Genomic DNA, 18,584 nt, shown 5'->3' with positions numbered 1-18,584 from the left:
CATGTTCCCCGCACTGACACCAAGGCATGAGAGTTACAGTTACCAAAACTTATAACTTCAGAACCACAGAAATGTTGTGTTGTACCACTTCTAGAGTTTAAAGTTTGCTGCCTGTCAGCTGACTGAAAAGTGGCTGCTATATTTTTCACTTGTTTAGATTAAAACAAATATGTTTGGAAAAAATGTCAGTCTCGAAAAAACATGGGAAATCGTGGCTTAGAATCTAAAGGAAAGCCAACTATCACTAATATTTAAGGGATTCTGTTCTAAAACTATAGTATACTGTTAGAAAGCTACGTCATGTCTGAGCTGCTAGCCCAACTACCGGCTAACATTAGCCTTTTAATTTCCTAGCACAACAGAGCAAAACAGCAAAAAGTTATAATGCTCTAAAAAAGCGCTTGAAAATCACTAAATTTGTGGCTATTTAGTTTGTTCTATATTTTAACTCTATTAAAAGGAAATGAATGAATAAATACAATAACTAACATACATTGTCATCATTGTTGATAAGCTGATATTGTACATTTTTGTGTATCTACAGCGATGTGGTAAAATAGCATCATTACAATTGGAAGTGTAACATTACAGTGAGGCTCCGTCTACACAGACTCGCTCTTCAGTTAAACCGTAATGTTTGTAGCAGTCCACCCGTTCGTTTACACGGCAACCAGAGTCTCTCTGAGCGGTCACTAGTGTCTTTCACAAAGCAGACCTTAAAAGGTAATCGTAGTTTAATAAAATAACTTTCTATTGTTGCAATTTAATAAACACTTCTGTCAAAGTTAAGAGAAGTAACATGAGCCCCCTAGGTTTTTAACAGCTTTTGTTAGCCATTAGCACCATTAGCCATAACACCACACTGATCGTAAATATTTTCACCTTTTCAGGTCCAAATCGTGCAAATCGGGGTGCATAGAAGTTGAAGGCTCTAAATTACATCAACGAAAAGTTAAAATAACTCATCTTTTGTAATCTAATTAGCAATCTGTTTCAGAGGCGTCTGTTTTTCCACTGGAGAAGTTCTAACCTCGCTGCACAATGTTCTCTCTTTAGTTATTACAGTAACAATCCAACAGAGCTGTCAACGCTCTAAATGTTTGAATACAATACATAAACAGATGTCCTGTCTTCATATACAATCCACGCTACCCAACGACATGAAGTCATTGGGTGGCTCAGCCCCAGTTAGCTTTATTACCTTTCAACGTCATTTTTGTTGCCAAGGGAGCGCAAAGAAGAGGATTTGATCAGTGAGATATTAGATCTCACTCTATTATCTCACTCTAAACAGAGTGAGATATTAGTAATTAGTGTTTATTTTGGGCAAAACAAAAAGTAGAATTAAAGTACATCATTGTCTATAGCGCCACCTCCAGGAAGTCTATGCAAATGGACTTAGAAATTATGTTATTGTAATTTAATAAACACCAAATTCGCTGTCTGATGTACAGTGAACAATGAACAATTCAACTATCTGGGAAGACTGGATATAGAACAGATATTAAGATCAAATTTAAAAGTAATATAAAGTAAGGCAGTGCTATGTCAAATTAAAGGCAGAAGGGACTTTCCAGTCTTTATAAACATTAAATGTAACCTAAAGTAAAAACAAAGACACACTACAAATTATTATTCAATATTTAGCATAACTGAAAATGATTTCAGCATTTTCGGTTATTTTCAGGCGTCTGGTGAAATCTACACCCGAAGCCTGTAAATCCAGGAGCCTGTTCGTCGCATTGTGTCCGTTTGTGAGGATGACATCAAACACATGGCTGAGGGAGATTAGCAGCTGTGTACAGGCTTGTGGGTCGACTGCAGCGGAATTAAACTGAGACCTCAGATTACATCCGATTACATCATTAACGGCTGTTTTTTTTGTGCACTTTCTACAGTGTCAGCAAATACATTATGAACCGTAAAATGCAGACTGTGCAATCATTACATATATAAAGTGGAGATGGGGTAATTTAACATCAAATTCAATAATTCTATTACTTTAGTTTAAGAGAGATTTTGCCTCATTCTGGTCAGATAATGATCAATTGGAATTTCATTAAAACAACCCAGAAGCATCAGTTTTCTGCTCCAATCAAACTCAAACGTTTTGGCAGTGCCTCGTCAGACGTAGTGTGTGGCATTATGCTGCAGCCGTCATGTTGGAGCTTTTTTTCTTGATGGTAACACGGAGTTCAAATGACTTCACAAACCTCCCCTGCTTCCCGCTGGGAGCTGAGGGGGAAGGCGGTGTTCTAGATGCCCTGACCCAGTCTGAGGATCAGGACCAGATGTGGTACTTGAAGCTGGGTGTCTGTTGTAGGTTACCTTCTAAAGTGAACAAAACAATTCCACTGGCAACTCTGTGTGAACTCAAATACCGTCTGTTTCTTCCCGATAGGCGGCAGAGTCAAAACGTGGAAGAGAAGATGGTTCATCCTAACTGACAACTGCCTCTACTACTTTGAATACACAACAGTAAGTACCAGCAAGTACATCTAAGGGCTGAAATAATCGTTCTTAAAACTGTTCTCTTCCTATTGTGCTAATAGCACAACAGGAAGATAAGTATCTGGAAAGCCAAACAGTTTTAAGCGAAAAACCATGAAAAACACAATCTTCTGTGAGCACAACGTTAAGGCTGCATGAGAACCGTAAACCTGAATGATTTGTACCTAACATTCATTTATGTCTGAAATTACCAAATATGTAAAAAAAATAAAATAAAAAAAAACCATTAAAGTACAAAAAGCCAAGTGTAATGCAAATGAAGTTTGCTGACAACTTTATAAAACAAATATCCTCTCTACGTCATTTAAAAAATATACTCACAGGATTGGTTTCAGAAAATACATCACTGAGTGTGGTTTCAAACATTCCAAACCCATAGGGGGCAGTGTAGCGCTAAGCTAAAGCCAATCAGATTGCTTCAAAACCACCAGGACTTTCTGCTTGGAGTTAAACATGGCACCTGGATGTTCATTTGTCTGGTCAGGTTGAACTACTTTTAACTTTATATTGTATGTTATATTAGATATTTATATTAGCAATACTTTAACTTTATATTTGATATAAAAGTAATAAAATACAAGATGATGTCATCAGGGAATCATGTCAAAGTAAGAATTGGTTCATTATTTGTCGCAGACTGTAAAGCACGCGGCCCTGAATCTCCATTTTCTCTCGTACACACGGCAACACAGAGTTTTTTCAAATCTCCACTTTGTCCGACGTGTTTCTGTTCTTAGTGAATTAAACAGCTGAACAGGATGAAAGGCCGAAGCAGATAAAAATATACTTGTTTTCCCAGCTATCTGGCTACATGTAGAGTCGGCCTTAGCGGATTACAGCTGTAATAATAAGGTGATTTACCACCTTTTTGCTCATTATATGTGCATAAATTGTTTTATTCAATCCTGTTTAAAGCTCAAACCTCAAAAGGCTATATGAAAGAATTTGGTGCAACAACAAAAACAAAAGTAATCTTTTCCATGTCAGAATCATAAAAGACAGTGGCACAAGCCTTTGCCCTCCAGGCTTACTATTTATCAGATGTGTCCCTTTGGACCTAAATGAGCCACACTCCTGCAATTAACATGAGACTTCATTGGAAACATGTGCGAAATCCACAGCAACACATCTGGCATTGCATTGACACAACCCCCCACCTCAAGCGCTCACTCCCCCACAGCCTGGAATCCCCCAGCGTACACTACTAGCTCCTGTGGAGGTGGTGGGGGTCCACGGTTCACACAGAGCCAGCTGCCAGCCTCTGTCCCTGAGGGGGAATCGGCCTCACAGCCAGGTGAAAAACAGAGAAACACAATCACTCTACAACGGTAAAGACAGGCGGCTGTCATCACTACAGCAACCAGAATGAATGTGGAGCTCAGGGTTACCTCTCCCCCAGGGGCTGTCCCCTATGTGACCAGAATGAAGGCTGACCTTCGGCAGGTTTTCGGTTCAGTCAGATTCTCCTCAAAGTAAAGGAGCAATAATACTTCATAGACATGCATTGGGTGTGATTTTTTTTTAATGATTATTTTAACCAACATTTTCTTGCAGCAGAACATTATTATTGTCAAGAAACTCCCAATATTTTTAGTTTGAGAACATTTAGACAGAACAAAGACTCAACTAAGAAATTAAAGGGGCAGTAAGTATTATGTTAAAGCCACTTTTTGAGATTTACATCATGATAAAACTTATTCTCTCGTCAAAATCAGACCTGTAGTGTTGCTTTGATCCTTCCATTCATGTTTGAGAAATCATTTCATCTCCAATGGCAACCATTCAGGTGTGAAAAACCCCTGGGCGGACATAGCCCCGCCTTCAGGGACAAAGCTCCTCCTCTGAGCTGCAGTTTCCGAGCTTCCGACTCACAGAGCAGCCCTTCTCCACTCAGCTCCTTCAGACTAGCCAGTAGCAATTAGCAAACACCTGGTGGAACTGCTAATCTCATTATAAGAGCTACTTCTCAGTGAAGTGCTGATAAAAACTTTGTTAAAGGGTTAATAGAGGAGCCACGCTGTGATGATGTCCTAAAGGCGAAGTTTCAGAAAGGGCAGGAGTTTTTAAAGAGACAGAGGCCCAATTTCAAGGCATTAAATTACAAAGTCAAATTTCTTTTAAGTCATGTCTGACATTAACAGCATTTTTATAACAACTGAGCATAACATTGTGCTATTAAATGGAGTTATGTGGTTGGAAAACACATAATGCTGCCCTGTTAAAGATCCAATTTGTCTAAACATTTTAGTGTGACATTATATCAAATAAAGGATGATTTGTATTTTATATGCCTAGGCAATAATGTGGTTACCACCCACCTCCTTTTTTAGGTCCGTTATTTTCTTTTAATGTTCAGGTATTTAAAGTTTGCGTCTTTTGATATAATTTTACATAAAAAAAACAAGGAAGCTACATTCACAACCAAAGCAGAAGCAGCGCTGTAACGTTTGAAAAATGCTTTCATGTGGAACCTTTAGCTGCTTTATAATCAGATGTTGTCCTGGTTTTGATTATAAATGGAGGCAAATGCATTCACAATATGAGCAATATGTTGACGCTGAGCCGGTGTTTTGTTTGTGTCCTCAGGACAAAGAGCCTCGCGGGATTATTCCCCTTGAAAACCTCAGCATTAGAGAGGTGGACGAGCCCAGGAAACCAGTACGGAACAACTCTAGCAGTCCAAGCACCTCTTGTTGCCTAAACAAGATTTACTGAAATATCTCTTCTCAGTTTGTTTCTGTGAAACGCTGACAGTGCCTTTCTGATGTCTTCCTAGAACTGCTTTGAGCTCTACAATCCCAGCCACAAAGGTCAGGTCATCAAGGCCTGCAAGACAGAGGCAGACGGGCGGGTGGTGGAGGGCAACCACGTGGTGTACAGGATATCGGCCCCGACCCCGGAGGAGAAGGAGGAGTGGATCAAGTCCATCAAGTAAGACCCGGCACGTTGGCGCGGATCCATTTCCACTCAGAGGGCACTTAGCCAGCGCCCACATGAGACGTTCACATGTCTGACCTTCACACTGGGAGAAACAAACACTCACACTGATAGGGACCGTAATCAGGAATGCACACACACACTCAGGCTGGTGGCTAAATGTAAACCCACCTCTCACACTTCCATGCAGATAACACTTAGAGGTAATCCTGCTCTTCCAGAGAAGGTCACTACCCTTTGAGTTGAAAAGCAAAGAGAAAAACCCAAACAGAGCCTCAGAAAAAAGCACCTGAATGCATCCGTGGAGGTGTTTACACTTCACAGCACCTCGCAACATGTCCGAAGCCTCTTTGTGTTGTATTACAAACACAAACTTACAGTGTGTTTTATTAAGATTTTCCTTGATGGACCAACACAAAGCAGCATGTAGCTGAAGTGGAGAGAGAACAGTGGATCCAAGTACAGCTGCAGGATCTGTAGGTTGAAACTTTTGCCCGTCTTTTGCAAATTAACTCAAACTCAGTCAAATTGGATGAGGAGCTTCTGGTAACATCAAGTCTTATAGCAGATTCCCATTTGGATTTAACTCTGGACTTTGATGTATAATAGTGACTTTTTTTGTATCTGGTAAACAATAATATAAGTATGAAATATTTGAATCAAACAATTAATAAAACAACGTAGTTTTTATAGAAAAGGGATGTGTAAACCATTGTTGACCTAAAATGTAAAAGTTGTTTTAAATGCTTGCATCGAGTTTGCAAATTGTTGAGTACATTTATTTAATTCTGACCAATAAAGAACAAGAGTCGGTTCACACTCTTTCTTTGACTAATTAGGTAACGTCTAAAGGCAAGTGGTTGCCCTGAATTTCATTTAGGAGTATCAGATTCCTGATAATCTGATACTCCAATAGTTTTCTCAGATGTAAGATGCATCATTTTTCTTCCACTTCATAACTCTGCACTACCTTGTGTTGGTCCATCACATAAAACGTTTGTGCATTAGAGCAGTCTTGATCTTGATCTTGATCTTGCGATCTTGGTCCACTGACCTTCGCACGTTGCTTCAAGCATCACCTTGGTGACACATTACAGTGCAAATAAAGAAGTCAGTTAATGTAAGTGCACACAATTCACACTGTGTCTGAGAAGCTTCTACAGATGTGACTAAATAAGAAATATTCAAGTGGTTTGAATACTTTTGCAAGGTACCAAAGGTCCAACAGCTGCCTTGTTACCCAGTGGGGGGAGCAGCGAAAATGCTTCTGTAAATTAGACTCAGTGTGTTATTGATCAGCTGCGTTGGCTTTCCGCCAGTCAGCTTCACTTGCACATACAATCGATATCAGAGCAGAAAATTATATTACTCCATTCTCCCATTCAGTAATGATGTTATGGAGCCTCTTAGCAGTGACAGATGCATATCTGTTAAATGAGAGTGGTGCTGTTTAGTTCCTGAAGACCTGCTGGGGGTGAGGCCACTTCATGTTCAGAGCAGAGAGAGACTGAGAGCTGCTGGTTTGTCTGCGTCCAGAACATTTAGAGTCGGATCCCGAGGCCGTCCTTTTCACTGTAGGAATAGTGGCCGTCAGAGACTGGACTCAGCAGGGCTGAGCTGTTTTGTCCCAGTCCAGCGTGGACTGGATGGACAACTGAGGTGGCAGACGGCTCCCCAGCAGTCAGCACATTCTTGCACACACATACACACACACTGTTCCAAACTGATTCATCTGCTGTCGCACACAAACGCAGGGAGCGGCACGTCAGCTGCTAATTATTCAGTGTTTTGTTGAGTGCGACACGAGGCTGTCATTTTCCCAAACAGAGCGCGGGCTGATGTGGAGATGGATTTACACACCGCACAAAGCCGCTGTAATCGGACTGATTTATTTTGAGAGGTGAGAAGAGATCATCCCTAAAAACGACGCCTGTAAATAAAGAGGCTTGGCCTGTTTTTGCTCACCGTTTCTGGTTTCTCCACACCCTCATGTTTTTGTTTTCCTGCAAAGCAAGAAACTGTTTCCACCAAATAAAAAACAGATTTACACTGAAGCATCATGCTGAAAAAGAAAGTACACCCCGTCTCCTACTTCAAGGTTTTGATAGTGACCTTTAGCCGCTAACACTAAGGCGCTACACCTAGATGGTATTTAGCAAAAACTAATACTAAAATGCTACATATTCATTATGTTTATCGATCATGTGTCAGTTCTTATTTACAGTAAATATCATATCCACACCTCCAGACATCAGCAACAAAAGCCTAATTTCCAGATTTTCTTTTTTCAGTTATTCTTTCTAGACTCCTGAACATCATGTTTTCTGCTAAAACTATTCATATTATATCTGCTATTGAAAGACTACAGCTCTTGCCAAACAGTTTAATTCTGACATTATTTACATCTACATAATGTCTTTGGATATTTATTCTATCTTTATATATTCTCTTCTGAACATTTTCAAAGTTAGCAATAGCAATAAACTGCTGAACAAAAAATGAGTTCTGCCAGCAGCACAGTAAGCAGACATACATTAGTCTTTACCATCTTCAAAAATAAAACTTACCTGGACTGGATTACCTGGTCGTGGTCAGTGTGGTTCACCTCTACAAAAGCAGAGGTGAACCACACTGAATGTTGCTGACCTCGTCAGTAAGCTGTGTGTTTTCTCTGTCCTGCTCAACTTTCTGGTACCAGTTTGTTTTTACAAGCATATCCATGATTAAATAGAACAACAGAAGTAATGCTTTTTGAAAGTGATACAGAAACTTCCTAAAAGTAACACTTGGAAAGGCCTAACAGTGTAGATGCAGATGTTTCTGGATCATGTTTCCTCTACTTTCTTCTGCTGCTACCAATGATCCAGTGGAGGCAGATTCTTCTTCTGCTGCTTGAAACTGTTGTGTGCCTGAAGAGGCAGCATAAAGGGCAACCCGAAGGGTGTCTAAAGTTTGACGCAGGGGTCTTGGATTAAGTGCGTGGCCCCCGACCATACTTCAAATGTGGCCCTCCAGCAAATGGAGCTGATTGAGTTTATTTATGTTTTTTATGTTTTAGGGTAACATTAACACATTTCTATTGCTCTTGCTGCTGAGAATAGATTCTAATCTAAGACATTATTAGACTAACAAAACAGAAAACATTTTAATCATAAATAATTTTGTTCATGTTCGTGTCAGAGCTGCAGCTGGGGGACCGTCCCCCCCGCTCCTCCTCCCCTCCAAACCAAAATGCAGCACAAAACACCAAACAGGAAGCACTTTTGCTGATGGTCACAAACACATTCACAGCGCTGACAGACTGACCCCTCATAGCGAACGTTTGGACGCTGCCATTAATCCCGGCCTTCCTGTCCTCCTTCACAGGGCGAGCATCAGCAGGGATCCGTTCTACGACATGCTGGCCACCAGGAAGAGGAGGATAGCCAATAAGAAATGATGACTGTATATCTGGAACTGAGAGTCACTCTGTCTGTGTGTGTGTGTGCGTGCGTGTGTGTGCGTGTGTGTGTGTGTGTGTGTGCGTGTGCATGCGTGTGTGTGTGCTTGTGTATGTGTTTTATTTTTTTTCTACGGATGTTGTGAAGGTCTCCCATTCAGTAATTTCAGGGCTGAAGGACAAGCACAGGCGCAAGGGATTCTGGGTCATTTCTGGCCCTGGACTGTTAGCATCTCAAGTCTTTTCTGATGCCAAAGCGAGGAAGAGGAGAGGAAGTGCGAATGAACTCTTCACCAAGCTGAGTTACAGTGAAGAACAGCAGAAGAAGAGACGGCTTTGACTGTAATAAGGGAGCTTTTACTCTGCAATGTTTGGGAGAGACTTCCCTCTGCTGGGCTCCTAAGGAATTGAACATACTTCACCTTATGCAGTGCCTTGCAAAAGTTTCCCTAGAGCTTTTTCACATTTTCTTTACTGTATTTTATCTGGATTTTATGTGACAGACCAACACAAAGTAGTGCAAAATGGTGATAATAAAAGGTTTTGATTATTTTTACTGATGATCTGAAAAATGAAGCATGGAGTTGATCTTAGCCCCACAGCCTAACTGCTCTACCAGCTTTGCACTGGTCTGAAATTGTTGCCCATTCTTCTTTGTAAAACAGTTGAAGCGTAGTCTGATTGAATAGAGCGTTTCAGAACATCGGCCTTAAAAAATGACGGCATTAGGGCCATTAAAAGAAAGAAGTAGGAGTACGTTTCTGCCAAAAAACTTTTAATCAAACAATTTTCTAGAAGAAACAAGAACATTTCTGAGCTCCAAAAGTTGAAAATTTTTGGAAAAAAACTTAAAAATTTTGAGGTTAATCTGCAAACATTTTCTGGAAATAAAAATAAAAACTGAAAATTTCTGAGTTTGAAAAGTTTAAAATTTTCTACTTTTGCAACTTGAAAATTTCTGATTTTTAAAATTTTATTTTTTTATTTTTTTAGAAAAATCTAGAAATTTTTAAGTGACTTAATTTTTAAGTCACTTTTCTTGAAGCCCAATTTTATTGTAAATTTGCAATACAACAATCATGCATTAACGCAAATAAAGTGTGTATTTGTTGATTTTGAGTGAATATCTGTTATTGTGAAACTGCAAAAAACTGGAAGGACTGAAATTTCCATAACTGCTTCACTCTAGTCTTCAGGGTTTTCTTACATTTTCTTGCAGGTGTTTTAACCTCACTCATCTTTTCTGTCCTGACTGTTGAAAAGCACCACCATAGCATGATGCTACCCACCATGATACACAATTTGAATGAGTTTTCTACAAGACTCAGTTGATGAGACAGAATTTAAATGAATCCCACGTGTTTCAAATTGTACAAGTCATGAACTACTTTGTGTTGGTCTATCTCAGTAAAGCAAACAAAAGAAAAACTGTAATGAAGCTCTAGAGGAATGAATATATATATGTATAAATATTGCAAGACATTGAATAGAAAGTTCCAACCCCGTTGCCATCTCCTGCAGCCTTCCTGTCATCTGGGTGGAGGTGGTCCTCACATCCACCTCGTCTCACTGCCAACACCTAACAATGTTTTCTAGTGACTCCTGAAAGCCTCAAGCTCATCAGTCAGCTGGTCTGGTTGGTAGCCTTCAAATGACTGTATTATGCAATCCTTCTGATTTATTCTGTAAATGTACTCCCATGTAAATTACAGTACACCCAGGTAAGTTCATATGTGACGGCACGGAAACGGAAACACGGCTGTACAGAGTTTATTAAAGTGGCTGTAGCTTTTAAAAGTTCTAATTCAGGTTCCTGGAAGGACTCTGTGTTCTAACGATTCATCTTTCTCACTAGTTTCAAATCTTTTTCTATTTATTTTCTCGCCCTTTCAGTTGGTGTGTATAGAATATAATGTACAGCTGTTCCTTTTTTATGTTTATGTGGTATCGGTCATGTCATTCAACTCTTTAGTCCATCAGACTACAGTAGAAGAGGAAGGACTCTTTGCTGCTCCCTAGTGGAGAAACGAAGACTCCTCACTCTTAGTGATGGGGAAATGAATAAATGGTCCTGGATTAGAGATGAAATGAACCGTTTTAGCTGTTCATTGCGTTGACTGAGTCTGGTGGAGCAGTTGCGTTTGTCATGGTTGTGTGTTGCTTTGGGGAATCGGCCCACAGATGATTTGATGTACAATCTGAATAAAAAAGTGACTTAATCTGAATAAAAAAGTGACTTACTCCCTACGGGTGACAGGTTCTGTCTTCATGTGCATTCAGTGAGAGAATCCTGATGCTGAATGTTTCCCAATAAAAATGGCAGACTTGCATGTTTTATGATTTAGTGGAGTAACAAGATGTTGTGGTTGAGCAGATTGTTCTGGATAGCTAAGAATTGTACACAAAAGTAGAAATACTTCATCTCTGGTGTTTTTCAGCTTCGTATTAAAAAAAATAAAAATCGATGTCTGATTTATGGATACAGTCCAGAACAAGTAGAGATGTTACACATTGCGCCTCAGTGTTGAAAATGGTCTCTCTTCAGTCAGTGGCCTAAATCTGGGGCCTCATTAAATTAGTTTTAATTTAGAAAATTTCAACTTCATTTGTCAAAAAAATTTAAAGTAGTTTATTTATATAGCGCCAAATCACAGTAAATCTCACCTCAAGGGATTTTATAAACTGGTCAATGCAGTTCAATCACATTCCAAATTATGCCAGTTAAATAGTGCATTAAGTTTGGTTTATTATTCAAGTTGGCTTTGAAAGTTTGGGCTTTTCAATTAGAACTGTATGTATATATTTTAAAATAGCTTTTTTTAAAATTCACAAACTGTGTACTCTGCAAAGTCAGAAAACAATTCAGAAAAGTGAGTTTGTTTCGAGTTTTTGTAATAACACAGTGTGGCCAGTAGGTGGCGCCACATCTAAACATTGCAGTGGATGTAAAAGATCCAACGCCATCAAATCCATAAATCAGAAGAATAGATTATAAGCTCAATTGACAGATTCTTGAATTTAATCTTTCAACATATATTTTTTCTGTCAACATGAAATCTGACTTTCTTTTGAATTAATGCTGTTGAAAACAAAATCAATTGTATTTGAGAATCTACGCCTGAATCAGTTTTATTTCATGTGCATCAAAAGATGCCATTAAATACATAAATCAGTTTTCTACGTGTTGCTACGTCTGTTGAGTGTTGACAGTGCTGCTAACGCGCCATTTTTGCTGAAGCTGTTGCCATAGGAACCTGATGGATACTAGTTTTATGCGGACCATTCACACAACAAAAGAACTTTAGCTCTATATCCTGAACTTTATATTTGTCATTCTTGCAACTCAGAGAAAATTTTTCTTTTTGAGAATAAAGAACCCCTTTTATTTGAAGTTCTGTGTGCTCTATTAATCCTGGCTTCATAAGTGTTATAATTCTGTCTTTATATTGGCCCAATAGTGGACCACACATCCTCCAGATTGTTTTTTGTTGTAAAAGTTAAACTAATAAAAAGTTGCCGCATAACTTCAAGACTAAGTGAGAGCGTCAAGGTGCATGTTTCCTTCTATATCCAATTTGAAAATTAATGTACGTAAATCTCAACATATATGTATTTGCAGATATTTATCAGTATTTCCAGAGAGAAGACTACATACGCAAAAGCTAATAAGTTTAAGTCTACCATTCTACGCAGAAACATGAGCTCATTCAGGGTCACATTCTGTGCTTTTCTAATGCAGTTTGTAAAAGTGGAACAGCTGGCTTTGTTCCAACACCGGACAAAAAGCTCAGAGCTTTGTATAGAAAACAACCCACAATTACCGGCTGAGTTTCACCGTCAAGTATTTTCCCCTTTCTTCTGTACATTATAAATTATGCTATTTTCTTTCAGTGAGAGCAATTTTCCCCAGGTTTTAAACTCATCAGACCTTCCTCAGAGTCATCATGTGATTAAGGGTGCCCATTTGGGCCAAAAAACTACAATGACCCTAATCAATGACATAAAGAAAAATCTGTGGCAGCCTGTAACAAGGGCTTACTCAGAGTACGCTTTATTAAGATGAAGACAGCTTTCTTTACAGATAATGTTTTCTTCTTTTTGGATGAAAAAACATTAATGTTTGGCAATTAACTTGTGATTTTAGAGATACATGATTCACCCTGTTAGAACTCTTCTAAGCAAAAAACTAAAATGTCAATTGACGAAACTGAAACTAGTTATTTTTCCAATAACAGGGCTGCATCGTTTTGCAGTCAAATATTGACATCACCAACATCAATAAAATATGTTAATAAGAAAATTACAAACATCTGAACACACTTAACACAAGCTTTGCAGTTTGATTTAAAAAACAAGAAATACAGATTTGAAGGAATATTAAAGTATTAATTTCTTGTTGCAGCTAGCAGGACTACAGTGCTAATACTTGGGTGTACATGTAGAGAGTGCTTGGCAGTTAGTTTTATCAAAATGTTTGCCATAAAACAAATCTCTAAACGGATCATAAATAACTTTTAAAACTCCAGGGGTGTTTTAAAATGTACTTTTATAGCTTCATATAGGAGCAGCTAGCTAGGCTGCAATGCTAGCAAATAGAGAAACCCCCTAATGCTGGTTTTACTAAACATTTTTGCCATATAAAAAATATATATAGAAATCTATCATAAATAATAACTTGTAAAACTTAGAGAAGTTTTAAAAACAACTTTTCAAGCTTCCTGTTGTAGCTAGCTAAGCTGAAATGCTAGCACTAGAATGTACATAAACAGGAACAGTAGGTTAAGAATCTGCTCAGCTTTTAGTTCTAGTTCTCTTATTTCTTGGCATTAAAACCAATGTTACATTAGTTGTTCCAGATGTAAGTTACTTCAGTTTTTATATCTAGCTGACACGCTTTACTGAATATACCTACTGCAAAAATTGATTAGTAACACAGAATATTCATAAATGGAACACAAGTAATCCCACTTTTAAAGCTAAAATTATATTTCTAGAGTAAAGTTCTGCCTTCCTGTAGTAGCTTGCTGTGCTACACTGCAAACACTAAGTAGTCTAAAAACAGGAGCAATGTGAAGTTTCTTTCTGTGTATGCCTTTACATCTTTCTCTGTACGAGACATATTTTATTTGTACTTCCACAAGGTTGCTTTCTGTTGCCTTGGCAGCAGCCAGCTAGCTAGTAGGCAATGCTAACACTAGAATAACACCAGGTAAACATGGTCAAAAGGCTAAGAGTCAGTTGCAGCTTTGCTGTATTTCTGCTCCTCTGTTTTATAGTACAAAAGCTAACAACATATTATTACTGTACTTCTACAATGTGTTTATTGCACTTTGCTGCTTTTAGGGGGAAGTTAATGTTTAGTCAGCATAGCCACCAGAACATATTACTAAATATGTGATGTCTGAAGGCAATCTGTTGTAATGGATTAGATTAATACTAAACCATGCAGCATTTTTCTGATTTTTGATTGTAAAACAAATTTCACCCACTTCCCAATTAGACTATGTCCTGTTTTGTGTGGGCCTGTCACATAAAAGCACGATTAAAACGCAAGTTCATAGTTGTATTGTGACAAAATGTAAAGAGATTCACGGGTTTAGAAAACGAGGTTTTGCTCATGTTTTGTGTAAAAACACCAGTCAACAACCACATATTGCTGTGCATACAAATGGTTCCACTTACTCTCTAAAGACGTATTGTAGCAACAGTGGTCTGTGTATTTAAGACCCCCTACACACGTAACGAACACAAATGGGTCCTCGTCAATAGCATCCACATAAGCCTAGTCGCACACGCCTACACCACGGAGGCCAGAGGGACTGTAATTACGAGGGGGACGGTAACAAACGCCGGTCGTTGCTTCCTACACCCACACAAAGCCATCAACGCAATTCCATCTTCCTTTGAAGAATTTCAAGGGAGTTGCATGGAGCTCCTGCAGATAAAGGAGTTCCAGTGGTCAGTTTGCGCTGATCTTTGTGAACGCCCCACTCAGGGAGTCACAGCACACTCATGAGTGGGAGACAAGCAGGTCTTTTAACTGTTAAGTATCTCTTTATTTCTGCTTCTCCCTCGTTATGCCCTGGACTGAGAACAAATGGGAGAAAATGGGAATGAGTCAAGGATATCTGAGTAATGGGAACCTGTGTGCAAAGCACAGGAAATCACCTGATGCTTTTGATTTAGGGAAGAAACTCATTTTCTCTGAGCGGTTTCGGTCATCTCGATAGATGTTCTGGAAAAAAAACATTAGTCAGATAATAACTTCACAATTAGTGCAGAGTGAAAAAACTGCACTAAATAACGTTCATATTGCTCGACCTGGGGTCTAGCAGGAACAAATGATCTTTCCAGGTTCCCAGTGGCGTTGTAAGTTAGCTCAGCAACAGAACGGAGGCCCCGCTGGTCCCAGACTGCTTCCCATCAGGGATGCTGAGCTGAGCTGAGGTGTCAAGTGTGTGTGAGAGCAGAGGAAGAACCCCATGTACAGCTAGAATAACTTGCTCCTAGGGGTAAACAGCTGCCAAAGGAGTCAGAAAGGTAATGCAGAACATGTGTGTTGAGATGTCAGAGGGCATTCCCTTTTCCCACTCCACGCTCACACATGGAAACATTACCAAAACACCTTCCAAAGCTGAAGGCTCCTCAGCAGGATGTCTTCCACCCACACTGCTCCCCTGGTGACCTGAAGTCAGAGAGGATCCATGCTATTGGCTGTCTGCTGCCCTTCACTGAAGCACTAATGACACTTGTCTCTCTGCTGTCACGTTTAGCTAACACACTTCCGCTTCCCATTGCTCACTGTTATTCTTCGTGAATGACTCCGTTTGTACACTGTCACTGACTGTACACGCCTGAGCACAAAGTGCAACATTTCAACATATTTACAAGACATGCATCATGAGTTATTTCAAGCTAGAGTCAACAACACCCCAAAAAGTTTAGTCATTCAGAACCTCACCATTTTCATGATGATGTTGTTCTTTGGATGCTGTTTAACTCATATATTTCCAACAGAGTTTTGGAACACATGTCCTACAAGGAAAAAAAATAGCCTATTTACCAAACCAGTGGCAACTTCCTTAAGGAACTAATCATGATCCCATCAATTACAGGAAGTAGTTTAGGTCCCAAAGCCACACAATATCATAATCACTTCCATATATCCTCACCATGCTAAAGTAATGGACCAAGTCATTTGTTTGCAAAAAAATAAATAAATAAAAAATCACACCCAAATAATCATCTTGTTGTTGCCAAATGATGATTTTTTTATTGTTGCTAAAGATGATTTATTTAGGCGAAAATAAATGACTTGGCCATTAATTTAGGAAGGTGACAATATGTGACTGAGTGAATGATGGCTTTGCACCAGATGTAATAGGATAAATACCTTCTGAAAAGCTCCACCTTTGTCTTGTCGATCCATTCAATATGCTACCTAAATATGCTCCTTTTTTGTAAGAAATATGAGATGGTCGTTTGTGTTCTTTCTGGTCAGTAGTGGTCAGGGGAATTATTCCATGCTGGTGATTTTGCCCATTTATTTTTGTAAATGTTGAATCAAAAACACTGACTTGAACTGGAGAAAGTGAAGTGAAGTCTGCAGTAAACCTTTCAAACATTTAACCTAGTACTTTTTAGGCATCAAAGAAGTGGCATCAATATTACATTTTGCTTTTATATCTACTTTTTCACCACCTACTGGCATGGAATAAGCATCACAACGTTTTTCATGCTAATAATAATTCATGTTGTGTTTGGGCTACAAGCTGTCAGTCAGATCTCTCCCTCTCAGCTGGCACTAAAACCAGAGGCTGCACAGAGGAATCCCTGTAAGTGTCCCCATCCTGGCAACCCTCATCTTGCTTACAAGAATGCATCTATTTTCTGGCTCTGCTCTGCCTAGAGTGGATGAGTAAGAGCGGCCTGCAGAAACAGCTGTTCAAGCAGTGATCAAAAGAAACAGGAGAGACGTCTTTGATTAGTGCCTCTTTGTTCACCTTCCACTCCAACTTTTCTATTCACTGCTGTGGCTCTCTAACCGGGGCTGAGGGCCAAGGGAATCCACAAGACACTGCTTGTATACCTCAGTATCCTAAAACCTTCTGCAGCAGCAACGTTTTCCTTCCCACTGAGATCCATTACATTTGTAGCATTTGCACCAGTCTCCAAAGAAACAAAGTCCCCCATGTCTAACTGTTCACCCTTCACCCTTTTTGCCACAGAGTCTTTGGTGCTTATCACTTAGAAGCGCATTTGTGGCCTTGGCTACGACTGTGGTCTCCTTGATTCATTGGGTTGGCTCTCCCAGGATTTTAGGCAGGAAGCTCCACCCTGATGTTTGTTTTGGCTCAGGCGGAGACGCGTCGAGGACTAGATGAAACTCCCTCCAATCTGCTGATTATCTTCTGAAGGCAGGAGGACACCAGATTTCATCTCTGCAAAGTCAACGTTCTTCCTCCGATGTCCTGGTTGCTTCATGTTCAAGGCCACAGCGACCCACTGTGAGCGTCAGGAGAGACGCTTTTATATTGTCTTCCAAAACTACAGCCCCCAATATCAGTGAATGTTATTAGGATTTTATGTGGAAAGTAATGCATATTTATGAAATGGAAAGAAAACAATGCATGTTTTTACTAGTAAAAATCTCAAAATTGCTCCCCTACTCCATGAATCTTTGCTTCACCTTTTGCGTCAATTACAGCTGCAAGTGCTTGGATCATGTGTCCTGCTTTGTGCATCTTTGCATTGCTGTATAATTTTAAAAAAATCTTTACAAAATACTGTGGCCTCCACTCAATTGAGTGTGTCTGCATGCAATTCGTAAGAATACAGGAATAAAACTAAAGAGTTCCCAGTGGTTCTATTCATTCGTCAAGCTGGGGCCTCTTTTTTTAAATTCCAGTGTGCGAGCTTGTTCAAACATTGCTCCAGTTTACGTGGAACCCAGAACAATACGAGGCTTAACTCGACTGCTTTCCACCTCCTCAAACATGGAAAGGCAGAAGTTTATGTTTGTCCCTTATTGGAAATCTTTTGTGTTGAGGAAAATCACAGAAGAGTCTTGTGTAAGACACCTACCTGCTTATTTGGTGGGCTTGTTAACACAGCAGAGGCAGCCATCAACTCTTCCAGGCATGTCTGAGCACGGAAGATGTTGGGAGTTCCCATCGCTTGTCAGGTTGGTTTTTTTTCACTAGCTGACACAGAAGACTCAGACTCTTCTCTAAATCAAACATTGCATGTTTAATTTGTTTTTTTGGACAACGTTGCTCTGCTGTAGTTTACTGCTTTCACCCGATCCAGTCGGTTTTGGATGCAGAATGTAAAATTTCCACATAAAACCGTGTCTCAGTTGTGATTCCATCCGATTCAACACTTTGCTGCAGTTTCCACACACTACACAAGCAGGCGCCCATTGTTAGTAACGAGCCACCTCTCTCTCCCCCAACTCAGGCCTCTCTGTGTTTGGCTTGACGCTAAGTCCCTCGCTGTGTCCCCCGCTAATGAATGGACGTTTAACGATCTGAGGGGACCATTCAGCTGAGTGGAAAATGTGCAGATCTACAGAGTACATCTCCACAAAACCCATGGTAGGAAACAAAGGGCTGAGAACAGCGGAGAGGCGTTCTCACGCTTTCAACTGAATATTCAACAAAGAAGAGAAGTGGCTGTGTTAATATTTGCTAAATGT

General features: G+C 39.6%; 1 protein-coding gene across 1 annotated transcript in view; it reads left to right on the top strand.

Moving 5' to 3' along the window:
* LOC103481978 (cytohesin-3) overlaps positions 1–11,134 on the top strand; it is a 43,248-nt gene extending 32,114 nt beyond the window's left edge. The window contains exons 10-13 of the mRNA XM_008437841.3: positions 2,402–2,478; positions 5,098–5,169; positions 5,288–5,442; positions 8,815–11,134. Coding sequence (XP_008436063.1) covers positions 2,402–2,478; positions 5,098–5,169; positions 5,288–5,442; positions 8,815–8,887 — 377 coding nt within the window. The 3' untranslated portion in view covers positions 8,888–11,134. The remainder of the gene's footprint in view (positions 1–2,401; positions 2,479–5,097; positions 5,170–5,287; positions 5,443–8,814) is intronic.
* Positions 11,135–18,584: the final 7,450 nt, after the last annotated feature.

Source organism: Poecilia reticulata, chromosome 19, assembly GCF_904066995.2.
Source record: "Poecilia reticulata chromosome 19, P_reticulata-male-v2, whole genome shotgun sequence".
NCBI classification, from domain to species: Eukaryota; Metazoa; Chordata; class Actinopteri; order Cyprinodontiformes; family Poeciliidae; genus Poecilia; species Poecilia reticulata.
Note: the sequence above shows the minus strand (reverse complement) of the source record. Positions and strands in the feature narration are given on the sequence as shown.